The sequence below is a fragment of the Anser anser genome (genome assembly GCF_964211835.1).
Source record: "Anser anser genome assembly, chromosome: 1".
Lineage (NCBI taxonomy): Eukaryota > Metazoa > Chordata > Aves > Anseriformes > Anatidae > Anser > Anser anser.
This window is the reverse complement of record NC_139720.1, coordinates 10,850,071-10,868,645: the sequence shown is the minus strand read 5'-3', so window position 1 is coordinate 10,868,645 and position 18,575 is coordinate 10,850,071. Positions and strand designations below refer to the sequence as shown.

General features: G+C 34.1%; 1 protein-coding gene across 6 annotated transcripts in view; it reads right to left on the bottom strand.

Moving 5' to 3' along the window:
• The window catches only part of CACNA2D1 (calcium voltage-gated channel auxiliary subunit alpha2delta 1), a 415,542-nt gene that overhangs the window by 14,278 nt on the left and 382,689 nt on the right, over window positions 1–18,575 (bottom strand). For all 6 annotated transcript variants that reach the window (XM_083821355.1, XM_083821352.1, XM_083821356.1 and 3 more), the window contains 15 exons: window positions 17,941–18,017; window positions 15,981–16,041; window positions 14,093–14,190; window positions 10,988–11,072; window positions 10,683–10,745; window positions 9,631–9,734; window positions 8,314–8,400; window positions 7,881–7,948; window positions 6,664–6,702; window positions 5,364–5,435; window positions 5,104–5,256; window positions 4,944–4,996; window positions 2,272–2,327; window positions 1,998–2,127; window positions 869–981 (listed from right to left, as the gene is read on the bottom strand). In XM_083821355.1, coding sequence (XP_083677481.1) covers window positions 869–981; window positions 1,998–2,127; window positions 2,272–2,327; window positions 4,944–4,996; window positions 5,104–5,256; window positions 5,364–5,435; window positions 6,664–6,702; window positions 7,881–7,948; window positions 8,314–8,400; window positions 9,631–9,734; window positions 10,683–10,745; window positions 10,988–11,072; window positions 14,093–14,190; window positions 15,981–16,041; window positions 17,941–18,017 — 1,259 coding nt within the window. The remainder of the gene's footprint in view (window positions 1–868; window positions 982–1,997; window positions 2,128–2,271; window positions 2,328–4,943; window positions 4,997–5,103; window positions 5,257–5,363; window positions 5,436–6,663; window positions 6,703–7,880; window positions 7,949–8,313; window positions 8,401–9,630; window positions 9,735–10,682; window positions 10,746–10,987; window positions 11,073–14,092; window positions 14,191–15,980; window positions 16,042–17,940; window positions 18,018–18,575) is intronic.

Below are 18,575 nucleotides of genomic sequence, written 5' to 3'. Positions count from 1 at the left end.
AAGGGGGCCTACAAGAAAGCTGGGGAGGGACTCTGACGGGGTATAGTGATAGGACAAAGGGGAATGGCTTTAAACCAAAAAAGGGTAGGTTTAGATTGCATATTAAGAAGAAATTCTTTACTCTGAGGATAGTGAGGTCCTGGAACAGGTTGCCCATAGAAGCTGTGGATGCCCCATCCCTGAAAGTGTTCCAGGCCAGGTTGGATGGGGCTTTGGACAGCCTGGTCTAGTGGGACGTGTTCCTGCCAATGGCAGGGGAGGTTGGAATTAGATATCTTTAAGGTCTCTTCCAACCCAAACCATTCTGTGATTCTGTGATTTGTTCCAGTATGTCAGTATGGTACTGGGGAGTCCAAAACCATTCAAAGCACTCCAGATGCAGTCTCACCAGTGCGGATGAGATGGGAGGGATCATTTCTCCCAGCCTGCTGGCTACACTCCTGCTAACATACCCCATGATGTGACTGGCCCTCTTTATTGCTAGGCATACTGCCAACTGATTTTCAATTTCTTCTCCTCAAGTCCTTTACCGTAAAGCTGTTTCTCATCACTCAGTCCCCAGCTTGTCCAGTTGCATGGCATTCTGTCCTGGAAGACTTTGCACCTGCCTTGTGGAAGCTTCATTAAGTTCCTCTGAGCCCATTCCTGTTTAGGTCCTCACAAAAAACAGCTTTGCTCTCTACCTCTCTGACTGCTGCCTCAGACACTTTGTGGTATCATCCACAAATATCTGCTGCCTCAAGTACTCTGATGGCAAGCATGCTACTAATATATACATGATCAGGTCATTCTTTTCCAAATATATTGCAGTATTCCATAGCTCAAAAAATCAACCTACATAACTAAATAACATGATTTTAAAGGATACCCGGCTTCTCTGCTTGCATCAGTGGTTTTGGATCACAGGAGCGGCACAGCAGTTGGCTGTCACTAATAATGAATACTAGATTGGTGTTTGAAATCTTCTCTGCATGATAAAGTCTGGAAAAAAAGCCACCAAGAAATATGCTTAAATGAAACAAAGAAAACCATATATGAGAAGGACACACATGATTGGAATAAAAAGTAATCCAAGTTCTAAGAATCAAACTGCCTTCTACTGTTCATCTTTTCTATTAATGAACAGTAAGAAACATTTATAACAAATTTTGTAATCTTTTTGACATTTACATGGTTCCCTCTTTCAACTAGATTTATTAGAGGAAAAAAAAATGGAAAAGAGCATATAAGGCCTATAATTGATTTTACAGCTCAGTGCTGCTAAAGCAGTAGCTATACTGAGAAATAAAATCAGTTCAGCACCAATTTTTCTCCTAGCAACACTGAAAAACAAACAAACAGCCAAACAAACAAACAAAAACCAACATACATAAACCTGTCTGTAAGATGGAAAAGAAACATGTTTAGGGTACGTGTGCTGTGTGGGGGTGAAGGAATCACCTTTAGAAAATCCAACTATTTTTTTACTCAAGACAAAATATTTCCAAGCCTTCCAACAATACCCTCAGATTACCCTGATAAATACTGAAGTTAATACACTCTATGAAAGCTCTTAAATCATCAGTGCTATGGACTAGAAGGTAAATTTGAAGATAAATTGCGTAATCTTCTTGATCATCATAAATTCCAACACATAACCAGATTAAAGGAAATAATCTGCTTCTGAATATTACAGAATCTCTTAAATTCATGTAATAAATAAATAAAAAAAAGAACAATAGCAACAGAAATACAAGATCTATTTTCACATAGTATATAGACTATTAAACAAAAATTTGAGTAAAATGTTTCTATGATAATTCAATTATTACAATTAAAATTCATTCTAAACAAATACAAAAAGAATGCAATTTATCAGCCTGTATACTTCTCTACTTTGCTTATGTGAGCTTAACGTAATTAATCCAAAATACATTTTTGGTCTTGTAAGGGTGTCATTATCTTTTGTATAAAAAATGAATATTCAAAAGCTATTACTAATATTGAAGAAGACTTACCTTGAACAGTTTATACAGTCTACAATACCAATAAAAGATTTATCATCATTTTCAAAGAAATACTGAGTTTGCTCAGTGATGCAACTTGTTTTAGGCAGGGCAGCAGAGAAATCATCATCTTCCATATCAGCTGCCAGAAAGAGTAAAATAAATAAATAAATAATGACATTTTAAAAGTTGTGGACAGAATGGGGAGATCCAAATATGGCTCCCAGCCTAGATTCTTACCTTCTGTTTCAGTCAAAGTTGACTCTCTAACATTCTCTTGACTTACCTGCCTCAAGGAAACGTGGGAAAGTCAAGCTCAAAAACAGCTGCTGTAAGATAGACCTGAACACAGAAAGACAATATATATTAATTAAAAGTTTTTTTGTCTTCTTTGTGTTTTACTGGGTCCTTAAAAATTACTCAAACAAGAGTAATTAATAGCAGAATTATCACAGATAATTATACTTTTACCAGTTATTAAAGCTGTGTTTTTTTTAATTTTACAGTTTTACTCCTTCCAGTTTCTCTCATGTCTTCTTTCACAATAATCTTTTATTCCACTGTTGAAATTTACCATCATTTACGCCCATAACTCACATAATGGAAACATTATCATGCCATCCATGCCTTCCTTTTATCTCTGTGCAGGAGGCGGAAGAGGCATGGTGGTGTTCCTCCAGCACTCAAACCAACAAGAACTTCTGAACTTCCCACCCCCACCCTACCCTGGGAAAATGCTCCTGAATTAGATACTTTACACTAATTAAGGCTCATTAAATTGCTGAGAAGGAGATGAACACCGGCACATAACAAGTATATTACAAAAATGACTGCAACCATTGACTTTTAAAATCATCTTCATTCATGCTCTTGAGGTATGGAATATATTTTCATCCTAGATGATGCCAAAACACTTAGGTTTAAAAAGCTCTACTTATTTCAAAATTATTTTTCTTCCCTCATGGTAACATTTTTCCAATGTTATTTACTTGAAGCAAGTACTGGCTAGCCAGTTCGCCCTGTTCTCCTCTACTCACCTACCAAAACAGGAATCGAGTTACATTCCTTGTCTCACTGCTTCTACATAAACCTTAAAATTGTAGCTTTCTGTTGTTATGTTTTAGGATTGCTTCTAACTACAAACGTGACCTGATCTTTCCTTATCACATTATTACAATGCCTGTTCTGCAGCAGGAAGGGACTGTATAATTTTATTCAACCTCTAGGATTTTTTTTCCTTTTCTCCTAAGCCACTGTGATCTACGTGTCGCAAAACTGACTCTGCCTGTCATCTTTCCAGTCAAGGTAGTGCTTGAAGGAGCTCTGGGTTCACTTCCACACCTTTCTGCCTTGAATCATCATCAGATGGACAGCGTACCAACTGTCATGGATGGTAAGAGACCTAATACCGTTCAACAGTGATAGAATTTTCTGACTGAAAACAGTAATCCTCATGCAGCCCTTCATAAGGGGGCACAGAATTTACAGGGAATGAGTGAAAAAGGCAGCCTGGAAATACGGCAAAGTCTGAGTTAAAAAACATGAAGGAGAAACAATACATATTGTCTTAACTAAATGCTGATGTATCCCACATACATTTTTGAAAATTATCACTCTTCTATCTCACATTATTGCCTGAAACATTATAGTTTTCTTCAACCTGCTTTCTCTTATTTCTCCAAGTTTCCTTTTGCCAGGTGCCTCACTGAATCCATTTTTGGTCAGCGCTTTTCACTTTGCTTGCTTAATGGCTTTCTCTGCCTGCTCCTGACCTAGATTCCATTAAAAACATGTCCACAGAAAGAACTTTCATGTGGTACTTTCAAGTTAAACATCACACGAAATAAACCTCAGGTCTAAATTGAGTCCAGACCAGCAAGTCTGATCTGAACATTGATACACTAAAGTTTCTCTGTTTGTGAAGAGCTCAAGTTTCTCTTCTGGATTACTGCCCATCTCCAGTTTTTGAGGTTTGCTGTTGTCCAAGAAAACCAAGATTTTAGCTGTTGCTGTTAACAAAATGTAACCAACAATAAAAAACAACATATAATCTTCACAATGCTAGCTGTGAGAAAATAACTATGTTTGTTCAGCTGCTATATATTTTAACTCTTAACTCCACAAAATAGGTAATTTATTCCAGCTTGGTAATTACTCTAAAAAATAAGTATCACGAAACTTTACAAAAATGAAGAGAGAGTCTCCATAAGCGCAATTAACACCAGTGTAAAAATGACATCAGCCCCAGCAGTTTACCCCAGTTTGGTGTGGGGGTAGTAGCTGATAGTGTTGTCTACATGGCTTTTGAAAATGACCAATAATTCTGAATATAATTTCATAAAATTGTTTGGGTTGGAAATGACTTTAAAGATCATCTAATTCCAACCCCCTACCATTGGCAGGGACACATCCCACTCACCAGATTGCCGAAAGCCCCATCCAGCCTGGCCTTGAACAGTTCCAGGGATGGGGCATCCACAGCTTCTCTGGGCAACCTGTTCCAGCGCCTCACCAACCTCTTAAACTAATGAATGTCTTCTTAATATCTAATCTAAACCTCCCCTTTTTTAGTTTAAAGCCATTCCCCTTGTCCTATCACTAAACTTCCTGATAAAGTTTCCTTCCCCGTAGGCCCGCTTAGCCTTTCATCTGAACCTTCACAGCTACCAATCAGACTATTAATCCCAGTTTACTTGCTGAAGCTGTCTGTAGAGTCAGAGCACACAGTCACAAAACCTGGCAAGAGCAGTTTTGAATTTGACTGTTAACAGATCACTGAATGTTCAAAGGAGTTTGGAGAAATAAGAATTTTCACCTCAAGTAATGACAAAAACTAAGGATTCAGAGGTTTTGTTTTTGTTTGCGGGGGGAGGGGGGGGGGGGGGGGAAGACTAATAGTCTTAAACTACTGAAGAATTCCAGTTTTGACATACAGATTTCCTACACACTTGTACTTACCAGGCAGCTGCCGAAGCCCACCATCCTAGATGCAAAATATCTGTTATTGTAGGCTGGGGAAAAAAAAATAAAAAAATAAAAAGAACAAAGATTATGTGATTTGTATATACACCTGCATGCTTTTAAAGGAATGCCAGTAACCTCATGAGAGACTACTGACCACGTATGCTGAACGAATTCCAGCTCCTTGCTTTGGTTCTTCTTCAGGATCACAGACCGATTGATAGTCATACGACTTGTTAAAGGCATAGAGGGACATATTAATTAGGTTTCGCATCAGGCCAGGGTCAATTTCACCAAAGAATCTTCCAATCTGATGAAGTAGAATGTATAGAGTTAAATGAAAGTACTTCCAAGTAGTTTTCTTATGAAAAAGTAAACAATTATGTTGTTAAAAACTGTACTTAAAAATAAACATACCTGTTGAGTATATTCATCCCGATTTGACATCAAAAGAAATCCACCATCATCAAGGATAACACAATCCACATGCTATTATAAAAAAGTAAAATAAGTTTTGTAGAATTTGCCAAGAGAAAACTGTGAGAAATTATTTTTTTTATTCAACACTTCAGAAATATCTTCCAATCTATGAGGCTAAATCACAACCCCATAGCCAAGGGCCAATACTATGCTAAAATAAGTAGCATTATCAGTACTATAAAAGTTTGTGGAGATTAAAGGCTTATTTGTGGCTTAATTTCATAAAAGTTGTTTTGTAAATTCTTATTTACTCAATCTTTTGGTAGCTGTAAGAGTGCTATATCCTTATGAAATTGGATGATAACTGAATCTTCACTCATAATAAGGGGCTACAACTTCTGATATGCTTTCAAGCCATGTTTAAAGTCCTTTACAATTTGCAGCTTCCAATGGTAAAGGTCCTAAAGGCAGTCTTGCTATTCATGGTTATTTTCACATTTCTATATGTTTCAAGCTTGCCCGGTGAGTTTCTTCCAGGTGTCAGGTGCAGGACTGGGAAGACCACTGGTTCCCTATGCTTTGTACTTTGTAAAAGATCCTTGTAATCAGAGATTGAGGAGATAGCAGTGAGGCCAAATAGACTCCCAGATTACCATTATTGTTATAACTCCTGCTTTTAACATTCTTCAAACTCCACAAAAGAACTTGCAGAAGACCTGAGCAGAGAAAGCTTTTTAAGCACATGGCAGAATCTGATACTGTGATAGCTGCTGAAATTGTACTCTCCTGCGTGCCAGCAGAGCTATGTGATACCCAAATTCTGAACAGTCAGGAAACAGAGGAAGGGAGGATAACTAATGGTTGTTGAAGGGTACATCACGTACTCTGGTACTTTTCACTTTGCATTTACCTTTTTCTAAGGTACTCTTCTAGTTTTCTTTCTTTTTTTTTTTTTTTAAATTATTCAATTTTTTCAGGATTACCTTGTGTTTTGAAAGTTATCTTTTTCACATTTTTCTACATTTCATTCTCTCTTGGTCTTACTCTGTTGTTTTTCTTTTTCCCTCTAGTTCTCATAATCTTACTCATAATCTTACTGTAATGATTCTTGAAACAAACACTTCACCTGACTTTTATTCCCTCTTTTACTCTCTCTACTTCTAATTTTCACAAATGGCTAAGTTTTCAAAATATTAATCCTCAAATAATAACATGATAGAATAATGGTCTAGATAAATCTAGAGAAAATTAGTCATTTTTTCAATAACAGATATTCATAAACTGAATATATTCTTACCATACTGTTTCTTTCACAGCCACAGATTTCACTGTTGCACTAAAAAACAGAAGTATAGTAATCTTCACAAAAAATGTTTCTTCACAATAAAAGTGTTTCAAAAGAAACAGTATTTTTCATTGATATTTGTCAATCAAGACAAGAACAAGTGATGTGATTTTCAATATCTGTATATTAACCTACCTTTGGGGGGGGGGAGGGGGAGACTTACCAAGATTTCAGGTATAAAGTAAAAGAGAAAAGACATGTGCATTTGCATGTATTTTGAGTGTATAAAGAAAGCCTAGAAAACATTTACCAAGTATCTTTTTGATTGCAAAGCTTCACCAATCTCAAAGTATGGTAATCATATGTGATAAGGGAAGCCCACCACCTCTATTTAGCTTTGATTATTAGCATGTTTCTCTCTTTTTCTTGCAATATGTGTGAATATACACACATAACTGTTTCCACGCATTATATCCTGAGCAAAATAATTACCATAATGCTGCAGTCATTCATTTCAAATAAATTTCTCTCTTTTTCATTTTTTTCCTTAGCTCTGACATTTTAAGCAATGCATTTACCTAGCTCTAATACCTACAATGACCATAGTTACCAATTCCCTTAATATACAAACAATCAAGCAACACTGCCTTATCCAGTTGTTCCGTAATTGTTTCCATTGTGTGTCTCCCCTTTCCCAACGTACTACATAATGATTTAGTTTTTCCTTTACCTTTACCTTTTTCTTCTTCTCATTTATACCTAAACATAATTCTATGACTATATGTTAGAAGTAAAAGGGCTAAGTGAGTATTTCATTAATTTCTGCTAAAATGCTGTGATGTTGATTGCAGTATAAATCCTTACTAGTCACTGCTTACACACCCTCCATATTAAATAAAAATAAATTCACTTTTTTCATATTTTTTTGAAGAAATTCTTTGTAGATTTTATTCACTACTACAGCATGATCTTAGTAGGCAGCCTACAGGCTACAATATGTCATTTTTTTTGGTCTTTATCCATGTTCTATAATTATGAAAGCAAGACGCGCAAAATGCAGCCTGTTTCAACATAGATTTATTTTGTGCATTTGAATGATTTAAATACCACAACTACTTGGCATCTATGCATCAGTGTGACTCTGGCACAAAAGGCTGTTAGACCTATTTGCATCTGAAGCTTTGAGAAATGAACATAAAGTTCAAAAAAAGACTTGGTCAATTGCTTACCAGGCTCTTGATTGTGGTTTTTGTGAAATTTTCCATCCATCTGGTTGCATCAATTTTTATTCCAACAACTAACAAGAAATACATGAAAGTCTTTTTTAGTAAAATGCAAAAGAAAAAAAAGGTAACTGTAGAATCCTAAAAAGGAGGAAAATTATAATAACATCTAAATTATTAAACTGGAAAAGGATAAAATATGAGTTTTGCTCTGTTGTCTGACCACCAACATCCTTCATGAGACTAATAAATTAACTAGTCTTACTCAAACACAGCCAGATTGCTGCCTTGATTTCCACTACTAAGATTAAAAGTCTTAAAGGAAAAAAATATTATATAAACTGAAGCTCCTTTGAAATCTCAATTAAATTTCTCATTCACTGTTTAGCAACAACAAAGTAAGACCTGTATTTAGAGTTTTAGCTCCATTCTATCTTACCTGCAGGTTTCAGAAGTTTCCCGTTAATTGTTATTTCCACAGCCTTGCTTACCATAATACCTGTTTCATAGCTATTGGCACCACTTTCTGAGAGTATAGAAGGAGGGGGAAAAAAAAAGAAAAAGGGTGAGATAAAAGTCTCTTCCTCTGTAACTGAAATTAATGATTGTTCAAATACCCAGAATCATTCCAAGAATGCTTATTTGAAAACCTAGTTGTACTTCTTTATTTATCACCTGTAATAGCTCAGATCTAACACCTAGATGACTAAGAGAAATAGTTTTGCTTACTTCTCTTCATTCACATTTTGTATGTGGTCTCTTCATAAAGTTACTGTAGCCTTTTTTTCTGCAAACAGGCATGAATAACTTTACACACTGTTAAAACTAGGATCAGAGCCAAAGATTTTATCCTGTTGTTGTCTGTATTTTTCAATACAGAGTATACTAACACCACTCAATAACTGACAATTACTACTTTGACAGACTTCAGCCTGTTTTCAACACTGCTTAGTATGAAAAAGCAAGTTAAAAATACATTCCCTGGAGCTCTTTAAGGAACAACAAAGGCTTCAAAGAATTTATTTAATTACCTTGTTAATATTTTATTGAGAAAAGATGTAATAAATGCATATGAAATAACAGCAATAAAAGATCCCATATGTTTAAGAGGGAACTATGTCATTTGTGGTAGCATCTGCTTTTAGATGAGCTTGGCAAGGTTAATGCTGCTCACATCAGTAACGAGCACTTACTATTGTGCACATACAGGTTTTAAATATCACAGTATTTAATATAAACTGCTTTGGTGAGTAATAGTTATTTGAAATAGAATTCAAAAGCAAAACTTTAAACTAAGCTGCAGTGCAGTGGGTAGAGCTGTGGACCCTTGTACCTGCTCTGCCAAATTAGGTTCACTGCTGAAGAAATACACAGAATTCAGCTCAAATAAGTTTTTTTAAAGTAGTCTTATTCTCCTGAGTGCAATATTCTTTGACTTCCTTTTAAATAATTCTTCCAAAGCGTCTTCAGAAAATACTCTTCCAGTATAATAAACAAGAGCAAATACTTTGCATATCTTCTCAGCTTTGTTAATTATTGACAAACATGGCCAACAAAGTAGATTAAAAATTATTATGTCCTTGGTGCATTCCCAGCTACCTTTCCCTTAACAATAGGTGATGTCCCAATACTTCTTTCCTTTTGAAGTGTCAGACTTGAAACCTTTGTTGGTGAGCTCAACTGGTATTGGAAACTTCCAGAAATATACTTACATTAGGCTAGCTAGCTCCAAAATTTCAAAACAGTGATGACTTACTGTTGTAGTACGGAGCTGTGAAAATGTAGTTGTCATTATCTAAACTCCGTTTATAGAAGCTGACTTCGTAAGTTTCAGCATTTTCCAACCAATCTTCTCCTGCCCTAATCATGAAAAAATAATAAAAAAGATGGTTATCATCTCATGAAAGATATGCTGCACAGGTTTTCTTTTTTGTTTTGGTTTGGTTTAATGTTTTATAGTTGGAAATAATGTGAGATTCACTTATATAATCCTCAGACTTTGTTAGCTTTAGCTGGTTAAGTGCCAGGTGCCATTAGTAAAACAAAACTTTTAGAAAAAAAAAAAGTATTCTAGGAACAGCATGGATCTTGTCTCCTCATTTTTAGATATACCGAGATAAATATTACTGCGTTATTTACAACAAAACATAAACAAACCTTACCACATGTTATCTCTTAAGAAAACACTATCCTATTCTCTCATGACATTAATAACATGAAAACAAACAACCAAAAAACAAACAAAACACTGTTTTGGGAAGTAAAAACCACTGGCATTCTCCCATTTTGGGGAAACAGAATAACCTAAACAATCAGATAAATTTGCCACTTAATATGTCTGTACTGGTACCCTCACTACTCCTGATCACTGAAGGTAGTTTTTAGTTGATTATATGATTCAACTTCAACATTCTCTTTTTGCCCTCTGGTAATGATACATTTTTCTCTTTTAAAGGCCCTGGATCACTTGGTCTGCTCCTACTAGTCTAAAAAAAATCACCTACTACTTTATTGATTTTCTGTCTGCCAGCCTGCCAAACAACCAAATGCTTAGGAGTAATGAGGGATTAACATGGCCCCACCACCAGCACAAAGGCACTCCTTTTACTGCTCCTCTATACTGATTAGAAACCTATATTACACACCTGCTATGGAAATAATATGTTAAAGATCAGTTTCAAGCAGGAAGATAGATAAAATAAAAGAAAAACAAGACATCCCGTTTGTTTTATAGTTACCAGTGCAGATTTAGACAGTATGTAAAGTTGCTTTTCATTATCATATTACACTATTTTATAATATTCTTACCTTTTGGGAAACACTCTGGTAATTCCACCATCTGTAACAACAAATTGTGCAGCAACTCCATCCCTGTAAACAGGAGTTTTAAAATCAAAACTAACGTAAATCTTAAGTTCCTATGCCAAGGGTTGCCATTTAAGTGCATAATTGTGAATTAAATATCTATCCCATGTAAAGATTAACTGTATATCTGTATATATACACACATATATATTACATTATTACCAAATCATTAAGAAAGTGTTTATTTTTCAGGCTTTGAAATTCATTTAAAACAAACAAAAAAAAAAGCAAGTAACAAAAATACTTACAGATACAGCTTACTCCAATAATTTTGGGCTAGTTCAGTTGTAAATCCTGCATCCAGCAAAACTCTAATGACCATATCAGTATTACCTAGCAAAAGAGTCAAAACACTCATCTGAAACCATATGACATGGGGCTTAAACTGCTAAAATGAAATTCCAATTGTCCAGATTCCAATTGTCCAATTCCAATTGTCCAGATGCTACTACCAGCAAAATTAGGCTATTTTTATTATACATTCTCTCTAACTTCAAGTTACATCAAGTAATCCTTGTTAAACAGACTGTTCTGAAACTCCTGCGTTCACTTCAGTTTTTGCTTTGTTCTATCCTAAAAAACTGTCTTTGCAGCAAAAGATTAAGCAAGTTGTTTAAGGCACCAAGTCTCAACTTTGCAAGGCCCTGTGTTATATTTGGAAATTAACTTAATTTTAAAACACATTTTCATTCAAACATTTTTATGTCAGTTCTAAAGAAGTTCTAAAGAAGTTGCACACAATTAAACGACATTTAAATTTTACTGAGTACTTACTCTTACATGTTACAAAAATTGAGATAATTCAACTACAATATAAATATTTCAATCATTTAAGTCCCAAACTCTCACAAAAACAAACACACACCTATTTGTCTTCTTTTGAATTAGTGGCTTAGATGGGTATGTCATTTTTAAATATCATTGAAAAGGTGACTTGAAGTCAGTGCTTCTCAAGCATCTTTTTCAATACTAAAAATACTTTTTAAAAGTAGCTTCTAGGAATGTTCAACTGAAGCACACACTTTAATACAGACTTTATCACTTTCTTTTTAATGGAAAATTAAACTGGGCTATAGTGTAATTACAAGTGTAGGGGGAAAATCTGGTGCTTGGTTTTTAATGTCACATAGCAAAGTAGTGTTAGAGTTATGACTGGAATCTGCAGCTTTGAATTCTGCAAAACTCCGGCCACTCAGCCTTGTAGAACATACTGAACATTCATTCAGAAAATAAAAAATCCATAAAATACTTTTTCTTCGGTTTTGCTCCAGAGACCCATGACAGTCTGAATTTCAGATTCAAGAAAACTTTTTTTTTTTTTTTTTTTTAAAATGCCCTAATTCAACCTGTTTTCACAAAACAGATCATTAAGTATTAGGGTATTGAGAAACTCCATAAGCTTTAGCCAAAAGGCTTTTTCCCACTGTGGCCTGAATTTGTAGACATGCTATGCGTAGAGCCAGCAGCTCTGATCTACCAGCAGGAAGCACTCTCTCATATCTTTTTAATACATATTTAATTCTAATTAAATATGTTTACATGGCTTGGCTAGGTAAACCTGCTAAACTGCATCTAATGCCACAGATTCACTTCCTGTATTCACTTGCACACTATCATGGTATACTATGTAATGTAAACAAGGGTACTGCCGTTGGACCCCTTGCTGCATCCACATTTTACTAGAAATTAAATCAAAATGCTATCTGAATACAAATATTAGAATATGTTTCCCCAAGTGATATTAATTTCTCCTAATAGACTCATATTTTTCTGGATGCATTTTTATTTGGGATTCTCATGTACTCCACACATCTCCACAAAGTGACACTTGCTTACATAAGCAGATGTTTCCAACAAGGAGGGTGAATTACTCTTACTGTCCACTTAGTAATGACAGAGCTGTCTTACTTCCTGGCTAACTTATAACAGGCTCAAGTTGGACAAGATTAGTCAATTAAACTCAGGGTAACTATTAATATATAGAGACATTAAATTTATATATTTTTTTTTCAATTTAGGGATTGTATTGGTTATTGCTTCTGAGAAACATTTCTAGCTGAGGATATTTCCTTCAGTCAACACTGTTTGCTTACTTATACAGAACAGTATTTTTTAAGTATTTTAATTATAAGAAAAAGACGGAAAATGTGATTTTTATTATCGATTCCAAAATGAAATATACCAATGATTTGGTAACATTTTGGCTTAATTACTTATGTGTATTGTTGTATATCCTGGTGTATACTATAATATCATTAAATATGCCCTCAATATTAGCTTATATAACTAGTGAGCATTAAACTAGAGTTCACTTCTGAGACTGAGTCAAAACACTCAAGTAAAATTTCAGTCAGTGATATAAGTGAATAAGATCACCCTATTTAAGAAGAAAAAAACAACACACACACACACGAACAGCTTTTCAAGGCAGCTTCACTTTGAGAAGATTTCGTATCTAAGGGCACATTCCTTCAGTTACATAGTTCAGCCAAAAGTTCTTATGTATGTTTTTCTAGATGAAAGCTACAAGGACCCCACCTCAAACTGACCAGCTACCCCAGAAAGCAACATGTTATAAAGTCTTGGCTAAAGCAAGAATAAAAAAGTATTTATTCCAATTATTTATAAATATTAATGTTAAGTAAACAAATCCAAACATTAATTTTTCACAAAAACAAGACTTTAATGCATTCCTGGTGGTTTGTTCAAAATGCCTAACTCCTCATTTATTCTAAATGGAGTTTAAGGCCAAATTTAAATATGAGTACCATCCTAAAGCCCAGTGCTCGCCACTGCAGCAGTTACATCCATCTATGATCTTAAACAATTCAAGCCTAAGAGAAATCTCTTTAACCAATCTGTGAAAGACCTTTCTCATCTTTTATTCTGGTTCTATTTGTTCTCAGAATTTTTTCTTTAGTTATATAAGCTGACAAGAAAACCGACTGATGGTTTCATTACAAGAATTTTAAGTCTTCTTGAGATATACTTTGGCTGATTATCTCAAGAGAAAAAAATATCAATTCAAAATACTTGGAGTGCACAAGAACAAGCCAGTAGTTGGTTGCTGCCAAAACATAAGGTTGAAGGGAAGCATGTAAAACACTGGATGCATTATGCCCTGCAATCATTATCATTCTTAAATGAACCCAGAAAACTCCAGACTACAATCTGTCTTGCGTAGAAAAATTCAACACTAGATGTATTTCTATTTAAAAAATAATAAATAACAGTGAAGATAAAAAACAACGTGTGATTTGGGCATGAAAGCTTTCATTTTGATTAATTCTCATTTATGAGTAAGTATTTTCCTAAGGGGGGGAAAAAATCAGAGGATTGAGAAGAGTACTTACATGACGGACTGTTTGGAGTATTTCTATCAATAAACTCATTGAAATTTAATAAAAATTCAGTGTTGTTTTCTGATTTCTTTACATCACTACAGTATTCTCTGAAAAACAACAAAACATCAGTCTTCTAAGATGTGTTTCACGTTTCTGAAGCAGACAAATATGAATCAGCAATGTGAAAGTGAAAGCAGTATTGTGCCACTACTGTGAGGTGGTTGACTATGTCACTTACACAGTCAATATGACTTTAACAATAGTCCTGATCATATTCAATATTTCAGGAATATACAGGAAATCAAGGGTTCAAGTGCCTGCCTAGATGTGAATTATGACAAAGCTGCATGCATGAGATTGGGCACAGATTCTCAGAAAAAACACTCTGGACTTGTGTAGGCCATGAAGTTAGGAGACCATAGAGTCTGTAAAATAAATAAGAAAATGCCCAGGGAAATTAGACGCCTGCTGGGTTAAACTGTACTGGAAAGTATTTGGACTGCTGTAGGAGAAATTGTCACTTCATGTTCAACTAAGGCTGGATTTATGGGATAAGATCCTAATTTCTGAGAAGTCTTAAAGGCAATTTTAATAGAGTACACACCCTATACACATATAAATGCTCTTTGTTTTGACATATGCAAAACAGATTAACAGTAAACTATAGTCGTTTATATAATGCAAAGCAGTATATCAGTGGGCAATTCACTGAATAAAAATTCGCACAATAAAAGTCACTGAGCATTTTGAAGGCAAATATTAGATGGCGAGTGGCATTAGACAGCTGTAATTAAAATGTAAAGAATATTCAGCATTAAAGCCAGGAGCTCTCTTTTTAACTGAACTTTATTAAATTAACTTTATGAACAACAGAAATCTGTTTGAATATCATATTAACCTATCTTATAACTCTTTACTTACTTTACCATAATCCTGAAAGACTATAGGCATAATTTGCTGTACTATACCAATGTTCACATTTAAGCAGAGGTCCATATCAGACAGGCCTTTTCCATATAGATCAGTTTAACAACTAGTGACATGTTGGAAACTGCTAGTGGGTACAACTGATCATAAATAACATCAGTCCTTCAGAAAAATTAATTAAACAGTTAATGACGAGAGTACATTTGAAGATAGAAGACTATGTCTTACAGATGAATCAATAGAACTGTCTGAACTTAAAAGGATACAGAAATTTATAAGATAAAAAAGGAATGGACTAATTTTTGACTCATCTTTGTGGTACAGCATTTCTGTTATTTATCATAACTAACTTAAAGGAAATTATTTTTCAGAGCTATTTATCTTACTATATTTCCCTTGCAAACACAATTTTCCAAGGGCAACCAGGACCACACAATTTCACATGAAAGAACAGGGAACTAATGAACTGACTTGATCAATTTTTCAATGACTCAGTCAATATGTGTGTTCAGTGAATGAAAAAATAGTTCATTCTTAAGTGATAGAGAGCTTTGAAACTCTTCAACTTAAAAAAAAATAAGATTTCAAGGTAATTACTACATTAGCTATTTTACAGATGAGAAGCTAGGTTACAAGGCAATAAAATCTTGAAAGACAGCTGCAAGAAATGTACAGATGTGTATAGGATTTCCATGAAAAACATCAGTAAAATAGGATATGTCAGATTTTACAGCTCTCTTTGATAAACACAAAAAATGAATCAGAGCCTGATGATGCTATTAACACTCTAGCACAAAGAAAAGAGTTATTTTTGAAAACATGAATTTAGTAATTGCTCTTTTTCATTATTATTATTATTTATTTTTTCCAAAATATTTATTGGTTAAGCCCATATTTTGTAAATGTCATTAACCTGATCAAATTCCTATTTACTGCTGAAATAACACTTACTACTGGGAAATAAACCAACCTTGGTGCTAAAAAAGTATAGCCAACTTCATCAAAATGATCAAGCTTCAGTGTTTCTGAATCTACAAAGATGAAGAGAAAACATTAAATAAGTAAATGATTTATCACCATCATTTCCCTTCTCAAACACTTGACTAGCTTTTGCATGCATCTATGAAAGAAGGAAATGTTCCTTTTGCAACATTCCCCTACTAATATACTTTATATTTCTCAGTATGTTACAGCGTAGGATGAAATTATTTTAATATTATATACAATGCACACCTGACAACAATAATGTATCTAACAACCTAATTAGAGGTGACATTTAATTATCATGTAAATGTATGGGATGCTTTCATTAGAATTACAATCTGATACAAAGAAATATTTGAGACAAAGAGTTGTTAGAACATGAAGGAAAATGTTTCTAGTATTTTCAGCAATAAAGATTAAAAAAAAAAAAACAACTCATCTATGTAAACATCACTTTCAATGCTACTGAAAATAATGGCTTTAAAAGCTGTTGTCACTGAACACTAGGACCGGATGAGCAAAGATTAGAGATTCACAACATACTACAATGTGTATGAAAACAGAAAAACACTTTACTTTTTTTATTTTTTCTCCTTTCTATTGGTATGGTACCCAATGAAAATGGGAAAAATCCTGAGATGAGGAATACAGAGGAGAATGTCCAGTAGGAATAGAAATACAAGTGAAAAAATATCAACTGCAGTAAACAGAAGGAAATTGAGCAACAAGAATATACTTGCCCATTTTGTTTGCCACTATCCATCAGAAAGAGAAAGCAGGGAAACAGAAAAAAACAGGGTAAAGCAAAAGGGGTCACAAACCAATATTTTATTCAAACAGCCCCTTGAATAAAAATATTGTGCATAGAAAGATCAAAGGTTCAATTTATGTACAGCTGTAGTCTGGAAAAAGACAAACATCTTTGAACACTGGAGAATATATGTCCTTGTCAATTATTTCTCAAGTACCTTCTATATACTGTGGCTATTTCAAGGGTCTGTTTTGCAGGTTATATTCATGTAAGTGCAAAAACAGATGATCCAATCCATAAAAAGAAACATATTAACTTACTAAAACTTTAACTTTAAACTACTTAAGATTTGACAAAGTTATAAAAATAAATCATGAATTATTAAAAACTTGCCATAATCTTCATACCCAGGAGGTGAAGGTAGAGGACAGCAATTTCATTAGTTTTCTCTAATCTATGCCTGCCAGAGACATTAACAGTGCTTTTCTAACCTTGTATTTAACTGCATATTTGTTCATATTTGGATAAAGAAAGTTAAAAGGAAGTGATGAGTTCTATTCTGTCTACTATCTAGATCTTCTAGTTAGATGTTATATAGATGTAGTAAACAGAAAGCTTTCAATACTCACAAATATCATTCCCAATTACCACTACAAAATCTGTAAATGGCTTGAAAATAGTCTAAGCCAAAAATGCATTACAAACATCCACTAAAACTATTTGTAGAGTGCAAAATAAAAACCTAGCCGCAATCCAAATGAAACAGTGCTGTCACATTTATCTATTTCTCCAGGCATTAAAGGTAATTTGCTAAATATAATACTGCACCTACAGCAAAAATAACAAAGTAAGCTTACTACTATAGTCCATATCATAATATTTACATAATAGAATGAAAAAGAATAGTAACCAGACCCTTAAAATTACAGCAACAGAGGATACGCAAAGCAATGATTCTACAGGTACATAGCAAGGTGGAAGGGATTGTCAGTGAAACTGGGGTACCTGCACATATTCTATCTTTATAGAATATTTCTTGTACCTTGGGTGTTGGATTAGAATCATTGCTGCAGATTTTGGGTACATATGGTAACATTAGTGAATTCAACAAAATGTATGAATTTTAAACATTTTTTAAAGTGAATCTGAGACTTGGCAATACTTGACAAAACCAGGGAACCTTCATAGTACTTACATCTGGCTTGAATTAATGGTTCATCTATTTTGGCTTTAATATAATAAAAGCTGTATGATGGTAACACCAATGCCAAACTGCAAGAGAAATAAGACAAGTAAAACAATTATGCCATTTGCAGCAGTTTTCTAATTTCATCTTTTAAGTGTTTTGAAACCATTTAACAAGTTTGGAAATTGGATTATCATAAGATGAGATAGTTATGTAGTGACATACCAGCCACACACTATGTAATAGGTACGAGTAGATTCATATGGGTCTTGAAGTTCCCTGTGTTTCTTTTCATTTTTATTCAAACATTTAGGCATAAATGCACTTTATTAATGATTGAGGAATTTCCAAATAATTTCAAATAATAAAAAGCATGGTTTGTTGTATCTTCCTCTAACACATTTAACATTACAATGTAGCACGTCAGTGTGGTGACTGACAGTAAAAAATACCATATAGTACTGTACCGATTTGATGCATGATTAACTCATTAAAAAAAAATTATTAAGGAATTTATCTTGCAGTACTTGAATTCACTTTATGTTCAAGATGCAAAATATTTTCCTGAATCATGCAGTCACCATTAATAACCTTTGATCATTGCTGTGCAATAATATCTTAAGATTTGCAATGCATGTTATTTC